The sequence below is a fragment of the Leptosomus discolor genome, chromosome 6, assembly GCF_034619465.1.
Source record: "Leptosomus discolor isolate bLepDis1 chromosome 6, bLepDis1.hap2, whole genome shotgun sequence".
In the NCBI taxonomy this organism is placed as follows: domain Eukaryota; kingdom Metazoa; phylum Chordata; class Aves; order Leptosomiformes; family Leptosomidae; genus Leptosomus; species Leptosomus discolor.
Genome location: NC_141396.1, coordinates 369,799 through 396,920, shown reverse-complemented (window position 1 = coordinate 396,920; position 27,122 = coordinate 369,799). Strand labels below are relative to the sequence as shown.

At 43.2% G+C, this 27,122-nt stretch overlaps 1 protein-coding gene across 1 annotated transcript in view; it reads left to right on the top strand.

Annotated features, from left to right (window-relative positions):
* Window positions 1-27,122, top strand: part of INPP5A (inositol polyphosphate-5-phosphatase A) — a 247,016-nt gene that overhangs the window by 105,805 nt on the left and 114,089 nt on the right. The window contains 1 exon segment of the mRNA XM_086466868.1: window positions 26,186-26,249. Within this exon segment, the coding sequence (XP_086322994.1) occupies window positions 26,186-26,249 (64 nt within the window).

The window sequence follows — 27,122 nt, the reverse complement described above, 5'->3', positions numbered from 1 at the left end:
ACCATAGACTTCTATTTAAAGTTTACTTATTTACTTTTATTTTCTTCATTATTGTGAACAATTTGTAGTAGTCTTTGGTTACCCTTTTAGGGTTCTTCTTTTCACAGTTCGTCTAAGAAAATCTGTGATTTGATACGTTTTCTGAGGAAATACTTGAGACACGGTAGATGTTTTGATTGTCCTGAGATACATTTTTCTTGAGAGTCTGTGGCAATCCGCGATCTGCTTTTTAGAAACACTGATTGATGAATTCTGCTGTAATTTAAAGTAAAAGTTAATAAGACAGGCCTACACGGATCTGATGCAAGTTATTAGACCTGTAGACACTTTAATATATGCCATTTATTATTCAAAGAAGTACAAGCCAAAAATGTTTCATGTACGCTAATAAAAACTCGATATAATTATTTCAGAGAACTTCAGGAAATGCAAACGGTGAGATAAACTGAATTTATTAAAACAATATCCAGTGACAGGAATGCTGATTGCCCCTCTTAGGGCTCCGCTTTGAGCTGTTGGTGCCGCTTTCCGTAGGAATTGCTTGCTGCTTGAACTTCTTTGCAGAAGAATTTTTCCACTGTTCCTTATCGTTGAATTAAATCCATGACATCTGGTGTTTCACTTTTGCCGTCTGCTTCAAAATACCAAATGCTGATGGCTCTGTCCAGTGTCGTCCCTAAATTGCTGTGGTCTTCTGTCTCCCAGAGTCCTAGAGATGAGCTCGAATAATGGGAGCTCGGCTGTATTTTCAGCTAGTCGGACTGGAAATACAAACTGAGTCCTATGGCCGTCTCATAAAGTTTCAGGTTTTCTATTATTAAAATCTTCCTTTGAAATAATAAATGACTACAGGCTGTCACGGCAGGGTCTAGAAAGGCCAGCACATAGAATGGGCTGAGATTTCATCTGAGCGTAGTTGAGTTTTATAGATCTATTTATGAGATCCAATACTGTAATGATGTAATTTTACTTGTCTAATAAATGTAGCTGTACAAGCAAAGGATAGCAAACATTTCCATTGTGACCAAAATCCTTTAAACTGCAGCCACTTTGATCTTAGAGCTCATGCTATTTAATAAATGCTGGCTATTCTTCTAACAATCACAATTATTTAAAGGGTTTTCAAAAGGGATAGAGCAAATCAAATAAAACAATTACTGTTGTATCTCATTCTGAAGTTAAGTGTATTTTTTATGTGGGTCTTGTTTAGTGTCTCCTCCCAGTTTTCATCCATTATCACAATAATTGAGTTTGTAGCTGGAATTAAATTTATCAAATTGTGTTATCCTCTTTTGAAATTGGATAGGTATCCTGGCAGTGGGAGCTAGAAGTTAATCTGCTTTGCTAAAGCCTCCAGTGGCACAGCGGCAACAGGATTGAGAAGGCTCAAACATTTTCCTGTCACCCTGGACACGATGTAATTTCTCCTCAATCCCTTGTGCAAATAATGACATTTGAATCGAGCATTAACAGGCTTAATTACTTTAAAATTGTCATTTTAATTTACACTGATATAGTATTGATCATACAAGCAGAGATTAAGCTGTTCACTGGAGCAGATGATGGGGAATTAAACATTAAAGGGTCCTCGTGGGGCTGAGAGGCCGCCCAGAGAGTGCCAGAAGAGGAATGATATTTCTCCGTAATGAACTGGCGGCATGCAGGGACATGAATCTTTGGCCTACTGGAAAAAGGGAAATAATGGGGTTTGGGAAGCATTTGCAGGTTATTCATTCGCTGCCATGCACCAATTCTCCAGTGATTCATCCACCTCACCAACATTTATTTATCTAGCAAATTCAGGAGCTCTGACCTTTCTGCTAAGTACATTTAACATAAGACGGAGTGAAATATTTCAGGTGTAACTTTTTACAAATATTAGTTATTGTTTCTTATTTCTGACTAATATTAAACAGAGTTATTTAATCTGCCGTACATACTCGTGCCCATTTGCGCGACTCATGATGATCAAATGGACTTCATAAAAAGATCCAAGTATTGTGGGATTGGATGAGGTCTTCCAAAGTCCTTGACCTCATTTAGTTACAGGCTGATTTTCTTCTTTGGTAAACCTGAATTAAAGTTAATTTAAAGCAAGCCGACGCAAGTTTACGTGGGAGATTACACAGCGTGTAATAGTAAAGATGATGGCTAATCCTTGTAAACCTCTCACCTAAAAATGTCACCGCTCTTGTATGAAGTATACTTTAAAAGTCCAGGAAGATATATGGGATAGTTTAAGGTGAAAATTCTCATTTCAGTGATTTGGATTCTTCTAACAATTTCTGTGAAATGTGGTCAGGAAACAAGTATTGCTATTTCGATAATTTACTGTTTAAAGATTCAGAAATAAATGTGGGTGCTAAATTGTACAAAATCAATGTTGTGTTTTCATATCTAGCAATTAAGTTTTTTTTTTCCTGTTTTGAGCTAGTAAGCTAGTTTTCCTTTATGCCTTACATTTTAGTTTTATCAGGGAAAAGTATAAACAGTAGTGGAACGAAGCAGGATACTGAATGAGTCAGAGTACTTGCAGTCATTGCAACTGAAAACAGAGTGGCTCCTTTCTGAAAACCGACGTTTTCCCATTTGAGAGAACGCAGGGCCAGATCACAGCCTATTGACTTCAGGTATTAAATTCTGTTCTGTTGGTAAATATGTAAATTCCCGAGAAAATCCATTCAGGTCAATAGCATCTGGGGGTTTATTAGTCTAACTTCTCAGGATGTCATTTCTCTTGCCTGTAACAAAGGGACTGTTCCTTAGAAGTGAGGAAGATGGCGCAACATGGGAAGTTGAATTTTCTTATTACTTAAGGTTTTTTTCACTTAAAACAGGAAAATGCGTTGAATAAAAATATAATCCACTGCTAGATACAAAAAGGATGGTTTTAGGATTATGAAATACATAGCAACAATTTGTGATTTTCTTTTTAGAAAGCTTTCCTTAAAAGCTAAGGAAGAATTATGTTTCTCTTATCAAGAAGGATGTTCTGATTGTCTTTGTGGGGGAAGGTTTTAGGGTTTAGGTGTTTTTAGTTACAGACTTAGGCATATACTTCCTTGCTGTCATTATTTTCTTGCGGTTTTGGCAGCTAATATAGGTCTAGTAGTTTTTGTTTAAAAATATTACTGGTTTGGATGAAGATTTTTTATTTCTGGTCACATATTTCCTGGGCTTTTTAGCATATTGGAGTTTATTTTCATTTTGCAATCCCGTAAGGGGTTGAAGCACGTAGGTAATGCCTCCGGGCTGTGAAAAGCGCCGTGACGCGCGGCGTGCTCACACCGTGCCCTGTGGCCAGGCGTTACTGGGAGCCAGTGCCGCAGCATGGGTGGGAAGGCGCACGGAATCACGCCAGAAAACACAGTTAAAACCAAATGCTGGAACGTGCCTTGCACACAAGGAAGTGATTGCAAGGGCAAAGCGTAGCAGAGCTGGAAGAATTCCGTCCGCGTGAGTGGGAGCAAAGGCAATGGGAGGGAGGCAGCAGGGTGTGGCTAAGGAGAAGAAGGAGGACATGTACTTCAGGAAAAGCAGCCAGGAAAAATGTTGAAGCCTTGCAAGGTCCATGTTTCTCTAGACAAAAATGTCCTTGTAAATAGTAGAGACAGGGCTGACCTGCACGCAAGCCTGTACAGAAACGTTGCAGGCTATCTTCTGTTTCCAGTACGAGCCATCTACATGGAGTAACATCAAAATGATACCCTCAGAGAAAGATTAAATAGCTTGAATCGTATTTCTGACGTTTTCTGGGCTTTCCGTTATCTTCCGTGATCATACAGCTTCTAATAACTGACACCAAATTACAACATGGCCGATACTTGCTCTGTTTCAAACACGTTTGGAGGATGTGTATCCGGCTGTTCTGTTCTCCTGGGCTCTCCTTAACGTCCTCATTTTCCTTCGGACTGTGGGAGAAGCGTGGCTCCCCCCTCTCCTTTCTCCACGTGCACTCTGTTGATTCTGTGCGACATACGTGCCTGTCGTCTCCTTGCTCAGTTATACTGACTATCTGCAAGCAGTGGAGAAAGAGAGCAGTTAATGCTATTTCTTTAAGATGTAATGCTGTAATTTTGGTCTTTCCGAACAAGTGGGTGTTTGGGTTTGCATTGTATTCTTGCAGGAGGGTGCTTCTGTTTGGACAGAGGCAGCATGTACGTGGTACTGCCGAGTTCTGTGCAGAGCTAGCCCAGCTAGCCCAGGCGGGAGAAGCGACATGTTGCGTTTGCACGACGCTGCCCTGAGCGGATCCTCTCCCCAGAGAAGCTCCCACCTTTGCTTGGCGGCACCTCTTCGCAGCCAGCTCAGGCGGGGCGGCTCTGGCCAACCTCAGCCCTGCAGACCCCCAGCGCTCCCAGGGAGGGGAGAGTCCACCCACCTCCTCGCACACGCGCTGGCAAAGGAGCGGGGGGAGGCGGCCCTGCGAGGCGCTGACGAGAGCTCACCTCGTTTCTTGGTTTGTTCGCGCTGGCTGCGCGCTGGCCGTACGAGCTGCTCAGCCCGGGTGCTCTCGGCGGATCGCGTGTTTCTGTTGGAAGAAGGTAACAGTCTATCTCCAGTCCTTCAGCGGGCTAATGTATCACTGCAGACACTGATCTGGACGTCTGGAATATGATTAAGTGGCAGGAATGCTCTGTTTGTCTAAACAAGACAAAGCATGGAACGGGTTCATTTGACTTGAAACATGTAATTAGCATAACCCTTCTGGATGCTTGTTTTATCATTTGCAATGTAGTAAGAGATTGATTATTGTACTGTACCTTTTGAATTTCATTAATAGAATTGTTTTGTCCACTTGATTAATATGTTGCCTCAACCTCAGAATAACCAGATTAAACTGGGTTGCCTTGTTCCTTTGGACTTGGAACGTTCTTATCTCCATACACCAACTTTTCAGTAAGGCCCCATGTAAATTGGCCTTCGGTATGTTTCGTCATCGTAAATGCACTTCAGCATACGTCCATTCCTGAATCTCTCCTGACGGCGTAGAGTGGGTATTGCTGTTTGCATGTATTTTATAAGCTAATTAACTACTGTCTTCTAAGTTTAAACAGTGGGGGATGCAAGTGGGGTGTTTTCACTGCAGTTCCTTTGACAAGTCAAGCATCTGGTATCCGTGTGCATTAGTCTTTCAGGTGTTTTAGGTATTATTTCACATCATGGATCCCCAGTTTTGAATACGTGAGCCATAAGACATTAAGGGTTTATTTTAATTGTTGTTTTATTGTCTGAGGCAAACCAGATTACACAAAAAACTAAGCCTTGCTCTTCTCAGGAGTTAAGATTAAAAGTTTTCAGTTGTGTAGTAATGTTTGTGATCCATCAGTTGTCAGCTGCATTAAATTAGTGGCATCCCAAGAGCTAAGCAGGTTTTGTTGCACTGATATCAACTGATCCCGTTTCCAGGAATGTTTCTTTTTGTTGAGCACACGTATTTTAAGATATTTAGGAGTAAGGTCTGTTTATCGAATGTTTCGTTAAGTGCAGAAGAACTAAAATAGGACTCGGGTAGGGCCAGTCATCATGCAAAGCAAAGGCTAGACCTTGGGTAAAAGCGTGCCTTGCTGCCTGTGCTCGGAGCAGCCGCGTTCCCTGGGCTGGCCAAAGAGGAACAGAAACCCTTCCTCTCAGGAGAGGCTTGTGGACAGCACTTGCAGAAATCATTTGGGAAAACTGCGGTTCCAGTTCTGAGGCTCATACGTGCAGATCTCGCCTGAAGCTGTCATCTGTATAATGTGATAAAAGCTGTCAACTGAAGGCCGTGTTGCTTCCTTGCCTTACCTTACTTGCATTTCTTCCTGTTTTCTCAAGAAAGAGGGATTTGCTGCTCGATTAGGTATGTTTAGACTGGGTAAAAAGTAATTAAGGCAGTAGAAACCAGTACGAGTGCCACGTGTTCTATTCCTGTGACTGAGACGCCATGTAGGATGAGGTGCTGTGGGAGTTTGTAGGTGGCAGGATTACAGAAACAGCAAATGCTGCCCGTCTGAGTGCCAATGCAGCAGCCCGTTTCTCCGTCCTCGGCAGAGGCACGGGTGCAAACTGCCGTGGTGGTGCTTGGTGTCTGGTAGCTGCTGCGGCTCCGCAGCCCGGGATTTCACCGGTTCGTTGGAATCCTGCAGAATCCAGCCGCTTCACAGCTGAATGCAACGGCCAGCTGTAGCGTTTCGTTCTCTGGGCTGCCTTCAGGCGCTTCACGCCTTACAGCAGGCCAGCAGCCGGAGCCCAGACTCCACCCCGCTCGCCTCCGCAGAAGGGCAGCGGCAGGGCAGGGTGTCGAACACCGCGTCCCTTGGGAAGTTCAGACCCAAGTGGACCCAGGCCTGAGAGGGGGGAACGGTCGCCGGCAGTTCCCTGCCTTCCCTAGAGCCCTTGAAGATTGTTGAGGCCTTAACTGAAGTGCCAGGACATGCTGCAGGATCTGAAGCCTGGAACACCCTTAAAAATAATGGCTCTCAAATTCTCCAGTAGTTATGACCATGCATATCAGATTTTCACCTGTCAGCCATGTTGAAGTGGTTGGTGGAGCCTGAGGGATCGGTAAGAGAAAGGCGTTTTGTGGTAATGGGATTAACAAATCGCTGTGAAATCTCAAGGCTCTTTTCTGTGCCGTGTAAAAGGAAGACTTTGTGTTAAATTTCATCTTTGGCGTTCTGATAAAAGGTGAGTGCTGTATTTTGGCAATTCTCTGACTTGGCAAGCACCATGATCGTTGGTGCTGCTTTCAGGATGGGTGTTTCTCTTCTGCTTCGTCTGAAGTCACACATTTGTGAACAACGCTCACGTAGCTAGCACTGGGAAAATCTCCGCTCTCCCTGGCATTCCCTTTGGCTTCTAATCAAATTTTCCTTTCAGTTGTGGAGAATTAGTACTTCAGTGTGTTACAGCTTGAAAAGGTCTACTGAATTTTGAGCTCTTCACCTTGTGTGGAAGAAGAGCAAGAAATCTATGTTATTAGTCACCTTTATCTTCATGAACATTCCTTTACTCACAGGAGTCTTCCTCTGGCTTCCTCTCGTGTGCATGCGTTACTGCTCTGTGAGCATCCTTCTTGTTACCTGCTTCAGTAAAACTGTCCCCTCCGTATTAGGCAGCGTCTGCGTTTCCTTCATGGATCTTCTCCTCGGCTTCTACGCGGCGTATGGCTCCACGCGCGTTTGTGAGTAGCTGCAGTCCTGTGGCTTGTTGTAGCGACAATGCTGTGTGAGCCCCGACCCCCGTCGCGCTGAGCTGTGCTGCTGGCGAAGCCCCTCGGTGCCCCGAGATGGCGGTGCCTGGGCGCCTCTCACCGCTCCTCCATCAGGGTATGTTCAGTCGCTGGCCCTTGTGCAGGCCAATACGAGATGAAACTAGGACCAAAAATGAGTGTTCCCAAGGCAATAAGTAAGAGATTTCCAGATAAACCATACTGTACACTTAGGAAAGTGTGTGGGCTTCTGTTTAGGAATGACTTATTGTAGGCTTTAGTGTCCTGTAAAAGAAAGATCCCAGTGATGGAGGGATGATAGAACATACTTAAAAATAAAAATACTCCTTCCAAAATGACAGATCTGCCGAAGGGGAATCTGCAGTTGGTTGGGTCACAGATAACAGCTAGCACTAAGGGAGGTGTTCTTTCTGTACGGATTTGTCCTGAGTGTAATTAAATGTAATTTCGTTGTCCAAAAACGCTATTGTAAGTTACTGCTATAGCGCTAGGTTCCTGATGAAGTGAAACACATTCTTCCCCTCCAGGAAGGAGCAGTAAGAGTACCAGGTGACTCTTGCCGTGTGCACACGGGCTCATCTCAGAGTGTAAACTGAAGACATAGTTATACCAATTTCTGCAAAAACGTTTGTGGGGGTGGTGGGAAAGGAGGGAGAGAACAAATCCCACCTCAGAAGTCCTCTTACCGTGTGGCCGTGAGTCCAGGCAGATCCCTTTCCAGCTGTGACATGGACTAAGGGGAGGGGTGCTTAAGGGATATGAAAGCAGAATAAGGGAGAGGGAAAGTAACTGAAGGTGAGAAATACCGATGGGAGAAGGACCCCTTGTTATAAGCAGAGGTGAAACGCCTCTGCTGTTACATCCATTGCAGAGGAGTTGCCTTGGCCAGAGCTGGGGATGGGAGTATAGCAGGGGCCACGTGCATCCGATGGTGGAACCCGCCTCCTCTGCCCTGCTCTGCAGACTCGCAGCGTGCAGAGTCTCACTGAAGGCACTGCTGGGATCATCCCAACTTCTAACTACAACGAACTGGTGGGTGCTAGCTGCAGGTGCTCCACGTACCCCCACACTGATGGCCTGGGGCTACAGAGTAAGCTTGACTTTTTTTAATATTTTTTTTGGTCCACCTGTGTTTACGTGCTGATAGCACCTGTAGGAAAGAACTTAAACTGAGATTCTGTTGGTTCGTCAGTATTCTTCATCTGTACTCGTCATTTCACGATTCAAGAGTGAAAGAATTTAATCAGTGCCACCAAGGCTGGCGGTGCGTGTCAGGTTGCCGAGGCAAGTCTCAGGCTCAAGCAGGATCGCCGTTGCAGTGCCTTAGACTAACCTCTGCAGCTGGGGTGGGAAGGAGGGATTTGCCAGGACACCCTTTCGGGCGGGTGAGAGCACCAGTTGTGAGAAGTGTGACAGCACAGACGGAATGTCGCTCTCCGCAACCCCTCCACCTCCCCAGCCGGGGAACGTTCGCAATTGCCTGCCGCCTGCGCTAGCATTCGCGAAGGCTGAACAGGATTCTGTGGCAAAGAAGTCAAGTTTCAGCAAATTCTTTTTTCGTGTTCAGCTGCTGAGAAGAAATCAACTTCAGAATCTCTCGGCGACTTCTCCACTCTGGAGTCGTTGCGATGAAAGGCATGTGCTCTGGATCTTTCCCCATGGACATCTTGCCATAGGAGAACTATGTGTGCTATGTATAGAGTTTATACACACATGCATGCATGAATAGTTGTAAAAATAAACAAACATTTGAAATTTCTTAGCAACAAAATGTGAATGAAGCATAAACGTGCGTTCCAGGACTAAGATTTAGGTTTCTATCCAGCTGGGTCAACGTTTCAGGTTATTGAAGTGTTTGAGTCATTGAACTTTAAGACTGCATTCATCACAGCTTCCTAGGCTAATATAAATTTCTTCCCATTAAGTCAATAAGCGTGGTTACATCAGACAGCAGTTCCATGTAGAAACTAAGATTAATGTCCATCATAAAAGTGACATGAAGAGACAACTTGTTTGATTTATACAGACAATTTTTGTCTTCTCAGTTTTAAAATAAAATTCGAGTTACTACTTCTATCAATATAGAGGTTTTCTTTCTCGCTTCTTCTATTACTAGCACATTCTTTTCAGATGGTGGCTTCTTTTTAATTCAGGTATCAGCCTGTAGGAAGAAAAACCCTACCTGTAGGTGGACTAACAGTACAATTGACTGGTATTTTCCACTTCTTTGGAAAAGCTTTTGTGGGTTTTTTTATTAATTTTAGGGGGTTTTGGCTCTTTAATTTGTCTGTTGCTGTTTTGGTAAGAAAGCGTGTTGCTGTTTAGGAACGGAAATTGGTTTCTATTTATTTGTTTTCAAATTCAGATGTAAAAATACAGTTTACGATACTGCAGCAGCAAAGCGTGGCTCTTGAGCCTCACTGTAGCTGAGTACATGCCTTGGTCTTTTGAGTCATTGCCAAAGCTATCTCCTAACCCACAGTGCCCCCCTCGGTGCCATAGCATCCCCAGCTGCCTTTTCATTCCCAAGCACTGACCTTGTACTGAGCATGAACATATCTTCAGTTAATTCAGTTGAAAATTTTAGCAAAGTTAGGCCTCAGTTGCAAGTTCGGAGGCTTTTAGTTCTCATCTCCCATACTGCCTTTTATCAAATTTCTTCTGATCAAAAAGCGTGTTACAGAGCCATGAGCTTTGTTTCTACAGTGGTCTTTTTGTTGTTGATGGATCAGCTTCACAAAGTGCCTTACAAAGCTACGCTGTTCTTGAAACACTTAAACAGGTTTTCTTTACCATTTACTAGCTCGAAGCTAGCAAATAATGGTAATACGATGATGCTAGCGAGGCCAAAACCAGGATGTGAGCCAGGCAGGGGTGACAGACTAGTAAATGAAGTAACCTTAAGCTCACTTTTCATATGTTCTATAGAGACACTTGGTTTCGTCTTTCTTTTTAAAATTTTTTTGTCTGGCATGGGTAGTCGAATGCTGCCTTTGCAGGAAAGAAGCGCACAGATTAGGATGGTGAGCCTTTGAGCACAGTTGTCTTGTTGTTTCCAGCACAGCACCATGAATTGCTTTGTGGCAGGTCAATAGCTGAAGGTTCATTTGAGACTTCGAAAGGTAAAGCATTAATAGAAATGATGAATTACAGTTCCAAGCAAGGTATGGCAACCATATTTCTAGCAGTTTCTTCCTAAACTGTTTGTGGTGTTCTCTTTGTGAAATGAACTTTTGCAGCAGAGAGGGTGGCGTCCTTCCAAGTTGCTCCTGCCATGAAGCTGGATTTCTGCTCCAGGATAAATCATGGGCTGGCATGGCCGGGGAGCTGGCAGATTAAGGCACATTCATTGTAATGCCTTGTTCCTCAGTGCTCTCACCAGTGTGAGCAGATCAGAAGGTGAGAGCCAGCATCTGCTTTCTCCTCCTGTTTATCTGATCTCTGTGTGATACAGGGGTAGCCTCACAAAATTAATGACCTGCTCAGGGACAGAACATCAGCAAGCGTCTTACCTAGATTGGCAGAACTGCTGGAACTTCTTTTATTAGCATAAAGTAACGTCTTTGGAATTTCCATGTTGAGAAGATACCTTTGCTGGAGACCAAGCCTTCACTGGGTCTTTGCTTCTGGTTACTAGTTCTCTGAGACTTGTCAGATTTCCCAGTTCTAAAACAAGGAGGAGGCAGTAGGAATAGCCCATAGTAAACCTTTTTGTTCACGCTTTTTAGGGTGTTGAGACAAGAGCTTTACCCAGTTCTGCTGTTGCTGACTGCGTTACCAGTGAATAGAGGGTGGCAGTTCCTAGTTTTTTCTTGAGTAATTAATTCAGTTTGCTCCGTGCCTTGCCGGAATTTAAAGAGAAGAAAGTTCTTGTCTGTCAGAGCAAAGGAACCTGCCTGTCTGTAACAGACGTCAAGTAAGCGTGCTGGTTTTTTAATTGTAATTAGTCAGGAACATGTTCCCTTAAAAACACGACTAGCTTAAAGCACCATACCTGGTAACCCAGGTATTTGTACAGTCTGAGCTGTAGATACGTCTGGTCTGGGGTGCATGCGGGGTGTCAGCATTCCTTTGAACTTTAGACCTAGGCTCCCCACCATGCCAGGAGCTTGCATTGGTGGTCCCAACAGTTACTTTAATTCTACAAATCTGAGTACAAACTGAGTACTCATAAATGTACAAAATGGACCATATTATTGAAATTTTACAAATCAATTAAAGCTTTTCTGTAATTGTCCACAGACATTTCATGCTCCAGTTGACTGACAGTAGGTAATTTGTAGACTGTTTAGGTTCATTGTTGGCCATCTCTTGGAATTGATTGTCTCTTAATTAACTTATATCTATCGTGCATGTAATGAGATTCCCAATAAAAATTACAGAATTTTAATTCAAATTGAAAAGTTCTGAAAGGTAGAAATAGTATGTATTATATATGTGCATACTCCGACTTACACGGACATTCTGAAGAGATCTTAATAACAAGGCAGGTTTTCCACATGATTTCATTATCAAGTGACTTGACTGAGTATTTAGATTAGAAGAGCATAATTTCATTTATTTCGTAAAGAAAAGCTTTACATCTTTATGTCCTCATTGATTTGCCAATACTATTTAATGAATTTCAGTTCACAAAAGTTACATTAGTCAAGATACATCCTTTAGGTTGGTAAATGTAGCCTTGTTTTGGAAAGAAGACCACTTGAAGAAAATGCTGAGCGTAGTTTGAACTGAATTAACGCAAAGTATTGCTCCTAAATGTACGTGGAGAAATGCACAATGGCAGCAGGCGTTCTGTTATTTTGTGTATGACTATTGTGTATAATTCCAGGACAATTATTTTCTTTTCAGTAATCCTGATGTTGTCTTATGTTCACTAAACCAAATATGCTGGACATGTTTCATCTGCATTCTTACTTTAGCTTGCATACGCTGAAATTTTTTTTAGGATTCTTCCTAACTCAATTTTCAGTGTTTTTAATGAACCTCGACGGAAGTAAGCTTAAATCATTATATTATTGCTGCTTTGTTTTATATCATTATACCTTATGGAACCAGTGCAGCAACTGGTGCAAAGGGTGTAAGGGCATATAACCCCTAAGCACGTACACTATACCGCTCTTCTTTTCGGTGAAGAAAACGTCTTCATTGTTGAAGGCAAATTTGCATCTTTGTCTCTTGCCGAAATGGCAATGTACGCAGCAGGCACTGGAGAGTCGTGGCACTGGATCAGGCTTCTCTGCTCAGTGTCAGTGAAGTAACACTCGTGATTTTTAACACCAACAGCATTGGATAAAAGACAAAGAAAGGCGTGTGGGCTTTGTGCTTAATTCTAGCTTCGACTCTTATGACGGCTTCCGCGCTGCCAGCAGCAGCTTGCCCGGACGGTAGAAGTTTGCCGTTAACAGGCACTTGCATGCGACTGCCTCACGCTCCTGGTGGTGCGGCCACTTAGACGGGCGGTTGCACATTGACCAGATCTTTGTATCTAGGCCACAAGCACAGGAGTGGTATAGTTTAAATTACTAATCCTAGCTTCTCCTCTGGCTCCAGCAGGTTGCCATATCATCATGTTTTCTTTCCTCTTCTCATGCAAGAATGAGAATCCGGTGATTTCAGTGTCCTCAAGGCTGGTGCCCTTGTATGAAGCTGTTCTCTCCCTCAAACCTGTGTCCCTCTTTCAAGGCTGTCTTGTCACACTGCAGTTCATCTTTGTTACGGTAATTTAAAAATTTAACAGGTTTATTAATCCTGCAGAATTTATTATGGTCAAGCATGAGATATTGTTAAGTTGCTATTGTACAAAGCATTTACCCTCGCTGTTGGAATGACTCGTCCTCTGCATTGGCAGACGCAGAAACGTTCATTTTGTTTCCTAATTAGGAGAGCTGCAATCAGGAACCATGACAGAGTTCATCTCCTCATTGTACAGCATGCCAGGTTCCATAGTGCAGGCTTTATAAAATTCTCTTTAATTCAGGAACAGAATATCATTAACTTTGTAAGTGGATGAATACAATGGACAAGCAATTTAATTAACTTCTAACATTGGATGTTGGACAGGAGACAAAATGAAATTATGCACATATTTCTTATGCAGGCAGTCAACCTTGAAAGGGGCTTGATTGTGATGGGTCATACAGGGGGACAGCTTTGTCCAATTATTTGATGTTTAGTCCTAGAATATGAAATTTGAAATTTGGTACTTTGTAAATCAATCATCTCTTATTTTGAGGCAGTTACAAAGGTTCTTTGAGATACAAAACAACCGCCAGTGACTGTGACACACTAAATACAACCTTTTACCACATGGTACCTCCCTATTTGGAGATGACCTGTATAATACTAAATGAAATGGGCATTAATGCCTCCTCAACAAATTGAATTTGCCATCTTGAGTGTATTATGTAAGGATATATCAATGAAATGCTGAATGTTTTTAAAGTTTTTAAAATTAAAATTATTTAGTCAAGTACATGTGATGAGAGTCATCCAGCTGACCAGTTCCCTGCAGCATGAAGCACTTTTTTTTTTCTTTAATAGAAGACAAATATGGTAGAATGTTAAGCATCCAGCAATCTCTCCCGTCTGACCAGAAGCCATCCAAGTTGCATCGCAGTGCCAGTAGCACTGCCAAAGGCAAGTCGTATCTCGTGTAGCACAGTCTGGAGGGACTGGTCACTGCGCAGCGCCGAGCAGCCACCTTGCCCGGTGCGCAGGCAGGAGGGGACTCCCGCAGAGCGTTTTTCTCCTGCCTGCCGGCCCCGCGTGCTGTGCAGGGCTCTCCTGCGTACCACTCCTGACCGACCCCAGCAGTGCGCCAAGGTTTGGCTGGTAGCGAAGGAGCCACTGATTCCCAGGAGACTGAAGGAAATGGTCCTGGGTTTCCTGCTGGGCTCACGTGTGTCCGCCATGTTCTGCTTCAGAACTAGTCAGGATTTTGCCCTTGCAGCGTCTCCCTTCTGCCCTCGTAGATCAGGGGAATGTTCCTGGAAGGATATTCCATGTGCTTGGTCTCTTCACGGTTATCAGGTACCTGTAACTAGTCTAGATTAATTTCTGTTCAGTCTGGATCTGCTTTGTCCTGTGCTTAAGTAGTTCTTACCGTTCCCCAGTGGTACCTCTCAGCTGTGGTTTATTTGCAGCTTTCCTTCGTTTTGCTGGGATGCAGAGTCAGCCTCTTCTAGTCGCTTCTTGTACGACAGGATCTTCTTTGCTGATCTTGATGGCCTTTTGTGGTGTGATCATACCTTTTACATGGGTAATCGGAACTGTTGAGGTGGTGCCAGGTGGTGCCCCATCATCACGCTCTGTGGCCGCGTCCATCCTTTTCTAACTGCGCTTGTACCTCCCGTCATGCTGAGGTCGCTGCTGCTGCTGCCGCACAGCTGCACCCCTTCGGCAGTTTGCGTGGGTCACGCGCTCCTGTGGTACGGGGAGGACAGAAGTACATGGGCATAAGGAATACGTTTCTGGAAGAGGTGAAGTGCTGCTTTGGTCTCTCTGCTGCTGGTTACACTCCTGAAACAATTAATGTGAAATAGAACACAGATTACAGCTTGCTTCCTGAAGTATCCTGCACTTTTGCGTTACCTTCTGAGACTCAAGCCTAGTTTCTCAAAGTTCGTGAACTCTTACCAATATCCGCTGGATAAATCTGGCTCTTTGTAGAATATTTTGAGCTCTGTTTGTCAAGAACATTCAACTGCCTGGGGAATATTTTTGGCTCTCCCCTGAGGTCTAACACTGAAATAACCATTAAGTATTTAAGCATTTAACTGCATATCTGTTTTTAGGTACAGTTATGCATATTCTGTCTGCTGTGCTTACAGATAGAATTAGATTTTATTTCTATCTCTTCTCGCACTGAAGAGCCGGTGAATATTCAGAGCAGCACAGTGCACTTTGTTCTGGCTTCGCAGCCATCAGCGGAGCCTCCGCGGAGGTTTTGGCTGTTGGATCACACACGCTCCTTCCAGGCAGGCCATTAAAAAGTGTCTGGGGCAGAGTTCGGAGTGCGGCCCTGAATGCCGGTTTTGAATCCTGTATTCAGACAACCTCCCTCTCGTATTGGTGCGGAGCCAAGCTGTGGGCCTCTTATCCTGATTGGGGGCCTCTAGAGTGCTTGTGTAATAGAAATATTAAATAACAGTGTGATTAATGACTTTGTGAAGGTTCTACTTCGAGTTCAGGAATATTGATAAGTGGCCTTTTTTTTAACTGTTCAGCGTACATACACCTCCCTTAACTCATGTTGGCTCCTTGGTCTGTCTGTAATCTTGGTTTTAAGAAAAAGAACCTCTATGACTTTTTTTAAATGGGATTTATTTGTAATTAAAATGGTAAATCTTTTTGTGAAATATGTCAGTATCAAAAGCGGTATTAAATATTCTTTGTCAGTGCGGTAGGTTACATATGGATTATTCATTCACTTACCAGACACATTTATACAACTATCAGATTTTTTTATTTGTTAATTTTTTCTTTTCTTCTGAAGTTAACTACTTCCAAAGAATCTTTTAAAATTGAATACAATTTTTCATTTGCTATATTGATAGAGTAAAGGAATTATGAAAAGAAGGAGTAGAGGTGGATCATGTTAGCTGAAGATCCCTTGTTTTGTTAGTCTTCAGAACAGGAAAATGAAAGCTCCTGGGACTTGGGTTTTTTTCCTGAAAATGTATTGTGGATGGTAACTGTTAGCAGAGATCTCTCTGAGGTATCCATAATGTCCAGGACTGCAAACAAGACTTTTTTTTTTTTTTTATGGTGGTCTCTTGATTAAGCATCTAAATGACTTGGTATTTAGATATCTTGGAATTTTTAAAAAAGTTACTCCAGTCTTCCATGTAGACAGGTCACCACCTTTTTAGAAACCTGAACAGATATGCCTATTTGCAAATATCTAAATCTTAGTAATGAGTCTAGAAATAAATAGAACAAGCTATAAAACTATACATAAACACTCATAGATCAGTTTCCTGAATTACATTTAATTTGAGTATTATAAAAACAAAACAAAAAAAGACCCCAGAATTTATTTTTTAATTATTTGGATTTTGTAGTGATAAATTTGTAGTGACAGTTCCTCTTGATAGTTCAGTTGTTATTGGTCTCACACTTAAAAGAACTGTTCTGAAGAAATAAGGAAGAGAGTACAATGCTAAGATGTTAAAAGTATGTCTGGTGCTGCTAAACTACAACCTCACAGGAAAGGTTGTGGCATTAAAACTAGTTGAGGATGGTTAGAAATCACACTGCATGTTCTGACAGCTCATTGAAGCTGGAAGCATGGAAAGTGTGGGGTTATTCATCTGGCACAAAGTAGTCAGAAGTGTAACTTCACTGCCTAGCTGCAACGGTACGGCTGAGAGTCAGCTTGAAAAATTGACACGTCCATAAAATAAATAGATCACAAACAAATTAGAACTTTTAAAATCAAAACCAGCATGTGGAAATTAATCTAGAAGTGCAGAAGTATCTTTGCAGATAGTAGAGGGCCTAGTAGAGTTATAGTAAACAAATGACCAGGATTTGGGTGGACCTAGTATTAGATACCCTTTTTTTCCCCCCACTGGCTGTACCTGCAGGCTTCTGTGCTCGGAAGTATCCACTGCTTTAGCAGCATTGACTTAACTGGGAAACGGTCGCTGGAGAAACTGTTAAGATACTAGCAATTTACTACAAGCAAATTGTACTGCAAGTTGCCTCTCTACGACATAGGTATGTTTATATTATGATACATAACATTGGTTTAGGTTTTATGGGGTAAGAGAGTCTTCGGTACCAATCCTGCCAGTGGTTTTACTCTTCTCCAGCAAATAATTCCGTTTGCTTTAATGAGAGTATCACGTGTAACTAAGCAGATATTTTTAACACAGACAAACAGTACGCTGAGAGTGTTTTGTCACTGAGTATTTGGAGCCCACTCACTTTTACACTTTATTAAAGGTGTAATTATTCAAATACTGTTGAAATTAAGCTGATAACCTGTGTTGGAGATATGAAGCCACAAAAGTAGTGCGTAATTGTTTGAAATGCTCTGGTTCAGGCTCCAGCTCTCTGCACGTCAGGTAGATGAGGCCTGTTTTTGGGGAAGCTCAATAGCAGTTTAATTGTATGTACTTTAGCTGATAAGTCTAATTCAGGAAATGATAAATTGCTGGACACCTAATTTGTTTGCAAATAAAAAGTGATAGATTATTTTACAATGAGTTGATCTGTGTACCCAGCCTGTGTTTTTAACCTTGAATGAATAATAGAGATTTAGTGTTAATTCAGCTGTACTGGATCAAATAGCCTATGAACAGAATTGACCAGCATATACTTTAACATTGTTCGTTGTGCGTAGTTACTTTGTCGGTGGCCATTTAGCTGTGCTAGAACCAGCCTGTTCTTGCATCGTGCCCTTTCTTCATTTCTTGGAAGGTGACGGTTGTATCGAAGTGAACTTTTTTAAGGCAAACTGAGGGCAGCTGTTTTCACAAAGTGTTTCTAGACTGCCACAGAAATCCCGGGTAGCCTGTGGCTTGTTCCCCAGCAGAGTTCTAGGACCGTGGCCGTACCCCGTGGCAGCGGAACCCTCATGCCAGCACAGCAGTGACCGAGGGAAAGCCAGCCGCTCCCTCGGCTTTGGCCAGGGCCAGGTACGCCAGCAGGCCCTTCAGCCTGCCGTGGCCCAGGCCAGACCAGCGGCTCACTCCCCCTCACCCACAGCTCCTCCCCGGGCAGGGCCTGGTGCGAGGCCACTGAGCCGGGCAGGGCCATGGGTGCGGGGCTGCTGGGCCGGCGCGGGGCGTGGGTCCAACCGGGCCCCGCCGCCCCTCGTTGGCCCACTGGCGGCCAGGCGCAGGGCCGCAGGCCAGCGGCAGGGCCCGGCTGGGGAGGTGGAGGTGAGGCAGGTGCCCCCCTGGAGCGGCTGTGGAGACGTTAGGGCCTGGGCTGTTTCCCACCTCAGGTTTTTCTGTTTGAAGTCTCTTAAACTTCATTGTGACACAAACGAATCGAGATAAGATGTCCCCGTATCACACCCGATAACAGCGCTTTTATGTAAAGTCATTGTCTTCCTGTCTGGAGCTGCTGCATTGCTCGTTTGCTGTGTTTCCTGTGACTGAGATGTGGCAGCTAATAGGCTCCATTTTACTAATGGGAAACTAATACGTGCTCTTGATGTTCGGGTTTATAAATATGTAAAATATTTTTTAAATTGTTGTTAGCAAAGCGGGCAGGTAATCAATAATATCAGGCGTGACAAACACACTGTTGACATACAGCCTAGCCAAAAAGACTCGTAAGAGATAAGGGCTTCCTGTCAGCAGTGCCCCGCGCTAATTAATATTCAGACATTGTCATGTTCGATGATAAATGAATTCCTTGAACTATATTGATATAGTAGGTTAAACATTGAAAAAGTTGGGTTGAACTTTGACTTTAAATATTCATTAAAGCTAATTATGGATTTTATGACTACATGAATTACAGTTTCTGTGTCATCATTGGCAATTTATTTTAAATTTATTTAAAGCAATCTTTATATATTAACTTTATCACATTTAGTGAGGTAATGCAGTAAATGTTTACTCTGTACAGTAATTAAACTTTTATTCAGGTATTTCCTTTATGCATTAAATTTCCATGGTCAAAATGGCGTACTTTAAAAAGAAATTATGCCGATTAGCTGTTAAAAAAATGCATAGCTATTTAGATCTTCAGACTTTTGTGGCAAGGTTTCTGTATAATCTAAGGAATAGTGGTTTTAGTAATGCCAGATGTGTAATCCATCAGAACCAATTTGTTTATCTTGCCATCAGTCCCGGTTTTCCCAGATGAGTCTTTAGGCATGGAATAATGACAGAAATTTCCAATATTGTACTGAGTATCATTCTGGGACCCAATTAAAAGCGACAAATGTTTACCTTCCGTCTCTCCCATATCAGGGAGAAGATAGGTATTTTTTTCTCTGTAATACATTTTTGGGGGAGATGCCCTAACTGTAAGCAAAGTTTTGCTCTGTTTCTGCAGCTGGCAGTACAGTTCTGTACACACACGTGGTAATAGCAGTCAGGTACTTCTGTCAGTTCTGAAAAAAGGTGTTTTGTTGATAACAGTGTTGCCATGAGATAATCGCCTGGCCTTTTCACCGGTTCTGAATGTTTCCGTAAGGGCCGTTCTCAACAAAAGCTTTCAAAAGCTAGGATGTGTTTGCCTGTGTGCTCTACAATTAGTGGCTGTGATACTGAAAGAGTTTCCAGGGGTCCACAAAGGACATTTTCCCTAGTCTAGCTGGAGGAGTTTGTGTGCAGGTCTGTCTACTTGATTTTGGGAGTGTTAAAGCAAAGCTGTTTAGTAATAGCGTACAGGGGAGACAGAAGAATGATCGGCAATCGGTTTTAACGTTCATGTGCATTTCAGCTGCTATTGTTCGTGACTGCCCTGTCTGACTTTTCACTTCGATGCTGTTTTAGTTGGAGTGTACAGAGATGTTCATGGCTACTTACAGTGCTTAAACACCTCTATGAAGCAAAATGTGAGTAGATTTAAATGGAGCCACCCACAGTGGTAGCATATTTCCTCATGGCCACGGATATTACTTTAAATTCTGTATATACTTAAGGCAGTAATGAGGCGACTCGGCCTCTGATGAAGTGCTTTCTGTTTTACCAGCTCCTGGCTTGACTGGTCGGGTTGGAAGCCACCTGGCTGATCAGTCCAGAGAATTACATGTGTGGTCACTGTGACACCTGAGGTCACCTGAACTTTTAGAAACTTCTAGTATTGCTGAATACAAGGTGGCTTTGATATCGTTACAGACCCAAGGGTCGGCAGATTGGCCTGACAAATTAAGAGCTTCCTGATCTGAGCCTGACTGTGAGCTGGACCCATTCATCACGCCACGACAGGGCTACTGAAATAGAGTTTCTGTGACTAGCCTGTGTTTCTAGGCTACTTGGAAAACCAAGCAGAGAAGACCGTGGCTGCTGCCTGCACTTGGGTCTTTTCAAACGTCACACGTACGGCAGAGCCTGCGCCGTCTCCTGCTCGTTCCTTGGTGCGATACACTGCGGTCAGGCTCAGGGGGACTAGCGAGTGCTTGTCACGCTGTGTCCGAGCCTTAGTCTCGGAGGTGAGGTTGAGGTGGAAGTCAACAGCTTGATTCGTTCGGGGGATAACCACGGTGCTGTCCGTGGGGGGCCCGCAGCTGTGCGTCCTCCCCGGCTGGACAGCAAAGCCAGCTTTGGTGACCCTCACTGCATGTTGTTTTTCAGGCTTTTACTCTAGACGGGCTGCTGTAAAGAGGGCTTAAATATTTGCTGATTCACTGTTCTGCAGTCACTAAAGGACGTAGCAGGAACTGGGAAAGTGAGGTCCAGCACATAACACGACTGCCGAGGTTGCACTTTGTAAAAACACCAGCTTTCGGACAGTGCAGGATTGTGCTAACGGCAGAAGTCATCCGTCTCCACAGTCCTTAAAGTGGAACAAATACTGGTTTCTTTACATTTGAAATTTTTGAAAGTTGAACTGTTTGGGGCGGTTTATAATTTGTCAAGTGTTTCTGGATTATATTTCTTAGACACACTGTGTACTACCACTGCCGTATGTGCCGCTGCTTCTTTTTCCAAAGAATATTAAAATCGTAAATAAGAAAATAAAGAGAAGTTCTAGACTTTGAGTTAGTGTCATTGAGCTTTATTGTTAAGACTGTCATTTTATGAGAAGTACATTGAATTAGCATAATCTTCTCAACAAAAGGGGCCAGGTATCAGGCCTTGAAAGAAAGTTTATTTTTACTTCCATTTTGTTGTGTTAGGGCAGTGAATTACGACTGCACTCCATCATTTTTACGAGTTAACATTTCTGTACATAAACTTGATTATACCAATGCGGAAGATAGTGATAGCTGTACTTCCCATTCCATTATAGTTTCGCTTCTGTTCAGTGGTGTGCTTACAACTACACAGTCAAGCCTATCTTCAGATCAGCAGTATCAGTTCCTGACACCGTATGGTGTTCCCTAATCACTCTCCAGAATCCTTTGTGTACAGTCAGTGGACACTCAGTGCCACAAATGTAGACTATCAAACTAAACTTTTGCCACATAATTCTTCAAATCTGTTTTTAAAAATGCAATTAAAACTGTAAGAAGTCAAGCAGTGAACAGATCGGGATGCTCAGAAATAAATCTGTAGCTTGAGCACAAGTGGCAGTACTGGTTTTAATAGAATTATGGCATCTAAATAAAACAGGGTTTAGAGCATCTTGATTCTTCTTGGTTTACTTATTGACCTGTTACATAAGGAGGCTTCAGAATTCGTAGTCCTGTCACCTAGATTTAAATTTTCACCTGTCTTTAAAACTATTTGTGCTTGACTTGGATAGGTCACTGTTTCCAAATATTTTGTTTACTTAGCTTCACGTTTCCATCTCAGCTGTGGCAAGGGGAATTCCAAGGAGAATAAAGGGAAAAAAGTTTACTCCAAAGGTGGTCAGGCACTGGAACAGAGGCTTCAAAAGGGGAGGCAGTCTCCAACCCTGGAGATTCTTGAATCATCTGGGCAATGCCCTGAGCAGCCCAGCTGTTGGCCCTGCTTTGCACAGGGGTTGGGCTGGAGACCCCGAAGGTCCCTTCCAGCCTGCATGATTCTGCTCTCCGAGATGATGAGAAGAAAGAAAAGCTCCCTTAAAAACAGTATTTAGATGTCGTAGGTAGGCTGAATTGACCACATGTTACTGACGTAGCCCGGGATTTCCCATTCCAGGATCCCTTTTTCATTTGCTTTTAAATTTTTCAGACTTGAGGCATTTGGGATGACACGTTCTAGGTGCTTGCCAAGGCTCGGGTTTTTTTCTTCTGAAGACCATATAAGGAGCTGAAATAAAGCTCTATCCTTCTACTGAGTTCTTAAAGAGTAATAAAACAAAGTGTTATCTTTATATATGTCAGAGTTTGCCCTGAGCGTTGAAGAAAGAGATGAACCAGCTGGGAAGAATTCGGTAAGAGTAGGAGAGGGGAAAATGACTCAAGTCCAGAGAACATGCACTCTATTGGGTTAATAATAGCTTCTAGTGAAGCAGAGTAATCATATTTAACTAGATTTTATAACTGAATACTCATCCAGCTGTTTATACTTTCCTTTTTTGTAATATAGATATATGCGTATCAGATTCAAATTATTTAAATTTGATATAATACTTACGTTGTAAACTTTTCTGTAAGGTCAGCTCTCTCAATAAATCAGCAGGTAAAGGCTCAGCTGTAGCGTCCTTCTGCTCAGAAGTACTTTACTTTGTGAGGGATCACTCTGGTTTCAGTGGGATAAGACTGGCAGGCATATGAAAGGCATCGGTGTTGAGAATGCGAGATGTGCTGGTGCGCAAGATGAAACTGCGATACAGGACAGGTTGTGAGGCGGCTGCTCATCCGAGCAGTGCTCACGAGCACGGTCGCTGTCACCGCCGTCACAAGCTGGCGCGAAGCAAGGGTGCCCCAGCTGAGCCCCGTGCTCTAACCCCATCCGAGCCCTGGTTTTGATGAGCCTCACTGTAACTTTGTTTCATCAAGGAGAACTCTGAAAATAACTTTCTTCCATCCGTGTTTTTGCTCGATGATGAAGTGTCTGGGCAGTGCCTATCTGCATGCAAAGAAGCAGGCACTTCAGCGTAGCCTTTGCTGCCTTTCCCCAAAGTCCGCCTGTGACAGCATGTGATTTTCTTTCTTCCTTTCTTTTAACTGGGGGCTTTGTAAGCGAGTTTAGGAAAGTTATTTTCAAGTACAACAATTGGATTTTACCTGTAGCTTGCATGTGATTTTAAGATTTTTATCTAGTTTTAGTGCTCTGAGAGGCAAAATGTACTTTTCTCTAAAAAGAAAAAAACCCTCTCTGAAAACATATTGCTATTTAAGAATAATCCTGTTTTTAAAATCTGAAGGACAGAGCATAGTGAAAGTTTAGCTTGAGGCAGCAACATTTTCTGTTGCTAATAATGGTTTTGCCAATCAGAAATTAAATATCAGGTGGCAATGTTTTTATCTTGTATCAGGATGTAGTTTTTTCCTGGCTGTGTGTCCTTGTTGCAGGATAGTTAACCTTGAGTCCACTACAAGGGTCTTTCCTGCATTTTCTTATTTGACTCCCCCATGTTATAAAAAAGAAAACCAAAGACCTGAAGGAAGCTGACTGGGTCGCAGGGAAGTGTACTCATCAATTAAATGTGTGACAGTGTTTTCTGTTGGATGGACTAATATGTCAAGGAGATGGGCAGGACCTCAGGTTTGTGCTTTTGACAAATCAGCAAATGTTTAATCTCTGGATGTGCAGCGTCTCATAAATAATGCAGCAGTCACTGAACCAAAACACTACTCTGCCAGGAGGGTCTCCGTCATTATAGGAGTAAAAGACAAGATGAAACTAAATCATCCTTTTTGTTTAATGCGTTGCTGCTTTTATGCTTCTCAATAAGGGTTTATCTAGTGGCAGGCTGCTTTTTTTCCCCCTCAACTTCTGTGGAGTGCATCAGAAGTGTTTCATCAAGTTCTCGTTTAAAATTCGTACCATTTTCATATTCCACTGTGAAGTCTGTTTGCACTACTTTTTCCTTTCTCGCCCGATTTTCCTTTACTCTCTTCTAATGTGTAATTTTCCTCTCGTTAACTGGAGGAAAACAGTCTGTTATGTGACTGTGAAGAAGTAAAAGCAAGCAGCAAGCTCACAGTATGTCTGGGTGAAATCTGCAAAGCTCCCGTGACATAAATGGAGCCAGGAAGGGGCTGTCTCGCCTGAGCACCCCAGGGCAGCGGCCTTTCAGTCCGTGGAGGTTTACTGGAACAGGAGCAGGGGATAGTGCTGGGAGGGGATGAAGAAAGGGCTGGAGCAGGAGGGCCAGGAGGGTTGTCCCTGCTAAGGGAACTTCGAAAGTTTCAGGGTAGGGAAAAACGGTGTCAGGCTGTGTCAGGAGGCTGCGGGAGCCTCTTCTGCAGAGGGTTTTAGGTGCACGTTAGAAAACTGTTTGTCAGGCGTGGCCTGTGTGACTTGCAAACCCTGGGAAATGTTCTGGTGGAGGAACAGCCCTTCCTACGATAATGGTGTTGTCTCCTACGTTGCCTTCCCGTGTGTCTCAGAAGCAGTCTAGCTGAAACACAGAGGTCTGGGATGCGCTGTGTGCTGTCTGGGTGGCAGGTACTGGACCAGATGAGGGATGGCCAGCTCCTCCTGACATGGTAAGCCACGCAGGATGCCTTCATTACACCTGGTGTGTGACCGTGGGCATTTTACCTGCCGTGTTTGAGACCCACCTCTGGGCTAGACCGTCTTTTGCACTTTCGATCTTCATTCCTTTATTTCACTTGGTAAGACATTCCGGTTGCAACAAGCTTTCTTTCCACTCTGCTGTGGCGTGTGCATCTGGAGCACAGTGCTATTAGTGCCCCTTGCAGCTGTGTTCACTCAGGCCTTCTGTAAACTGGATCCCAGAAGTCTTGAGAGTAGGTACCCTGAAAATGAGGAATATGTAGTTACTAGACGTGGGAAGCTTGGAGTAGGTGTCCTCGTCTCTCATGGGAACTCTGTGGCAGAGAAAAGGATCCCAAAATCCGCGGTAGGCTGACTGCCGTTCTCCCTGCTAGGCAGCGCACCCTGCGTTGTGGTCAGCCCAAAGATAGATAGGATTTCAGCTCTTGTCCACGTTGGGACCACAGTGCTTGTGCCTGTGCAGCTACAGGGTATGCTTAGATGATATCCTGAGCAAAGATGCTTTCTTTAATAACAGACTGAGGATTGAGATCTCAGAAATCTTCAGAAACCAGGAAAGTACTTAAATGTGAGGAAGAGGTACTAGTATTTTACTGAGTATGGGTGGACTTCAGTACGCTTTTAAAATCAGTTTGCTGAGGTGGGAGTTTATAAGCTTTTCTGAGTGCAGTGGGGTTTACCTCTATGTTTACATGCTTTACTCTCTCATGGGCTCATCACTAAAGCTGTAACAGAATTCCTTAGTTCTACTAGGTCACTGTTTTGAAAAAAACTAAAGAGAATAGTTGCTCAGGGTCAGCAGAAGGAGTTATCAGTCCTATCTAAATGCGAACGGCAAACACGAGTATTTTATTTTCAGTAGCAACTCAAGATTTTTCATGGGTTGTTGTGGGCGCTGAACTCTGATACTTAGAAACAGATCAGTTCTGCCAGGGTCAAGAAACTTCATGTGTGTTCAAACATCTACGCCCCTCTGCTAGGTGTTTGCACAGTCTTTCTCTTCGGGTCAGTGCACTGTGAGAAAATGCTTGCCTCGGCAGGCGTCACACCGAAGCTGGGGGCAGCAGTCGCTCTCCACGTGTGGCTACAGAGCAGGGCACGCTGTCCCGCTCAGTCACTGTGGTTACTGTCGGAACACCTGCGAACAGGGAACGCTGGATGTACGTGTGCAGATGTTCCCAACCTTCCTGTGAGATGCTCAGCTTTACGCCCGCTCTGCAGCTGGCAAAGCCGTTCACGCTGCACTACTCGTGGGGGAGACAGAAAACTTGTGCCTGGTTTTCAAAAGCTGTTGAATCTCTCAGCCCTTCTCTTGTTTCTGTGCTGCAGTCTCCAAAGGCATTTGTTTTGCTCTGAAGGTGAAGCAGAAATTGTCAGGCTTTTATAAAAGAACTGTGGGGATGTGCTCGGTGTTCAGAAGGGTACTCGTCTGTATTTCCAGTTGTGTCCGACCGCTCGGTGTGTGTAAAAGTGCACCTGGTAATGGTGCCCTTACCGCGTTTAGTCAGCTGCTAAGGGACTTCTTCGTAACGGCTTATGAAACTTCAGAGGAGCAACAAAGGAAATGAATATTTTCTAGATCTTAGAAAATGTAAAAATCAGTAATTTTATTTATTAGTGTTTAATTTGTTCTGTTTTTTAAATTGAAAAACATTATACTTTTTTGGTTTAGTTAGCCAAAGTAGATATTTTTATAATTTCTTTTTTTTATTGTTGTTTTTTACAGGCTCTAGGAAGTTTTTACTTTCTTCATGAATCTTTGAAAAACATCTACCAGTTTGATTTTAAAGGTAAGCGAAGGAATTAAATGTTGTTGTCAGTTGGCTTTCTACATCAAGGCAGCTTTTCTGTCATCTTTTCCAGTAGCGGTGCCCAGCACTTTCTTCCGTAATACGCAGACTGCTGTGTAATGCGTGCAAGTCCACTGACGACAGGCGTGACTTTTCTTACCTTTTATAGCCCTCTTAGAAGAAGCCAATGGACCGGCCACGGGGGCATTAATCATTCCCATGCAGAGGGACCTTTGGATCCATAGAGATCCCTGACTTCAAAAGAACTCTGAATGGCCACAGCGTTCTTCCGTGTAGAGCAGATACAGGACCAAGACCTTAAATGTCCCACAGTGATGGTCATTTTGCAAAGCAGCTGAGGTAGATTTATGGCTTAAATTACTTTGGAGCAGTGCAGGTCAGCAGGAGAGTGTCAGTGTTTTTAACCCACATTGATCCATCAGGTTGGAGGTCTTGCTAAATCTCACAAGTTTAAAAGTAATGCCAGGCTATGTACATTAAATATTAGAAATATCATAGAAAATTATTGACTGCTTCCTGGGGTGTATATAGAAAAGATTATATAAAATTTATGTTATTTCAGTTGGGAACAGTCTGTATGTTAAATACAGAAATCTTCCGAGCTTCATTTAGCTTACTGAGCTGAATACCATTAGCACTACATCTAGCATCCCATTAACGTAAGACACTGTTGGAATGGTGGTAACTATGGAGTGAGCTAATTGTCTCAATTATATAGATTCATTATTTTTATTCTCAGTCGAGACAGATTCTCTCTGCTCATATAATTGAGGGTACAGGGTCTTCTTTCCCTGAAATATTTGCACAGTACTTCTACGTATATGGCAATTCAAGATTTAGCCAACATAAGTC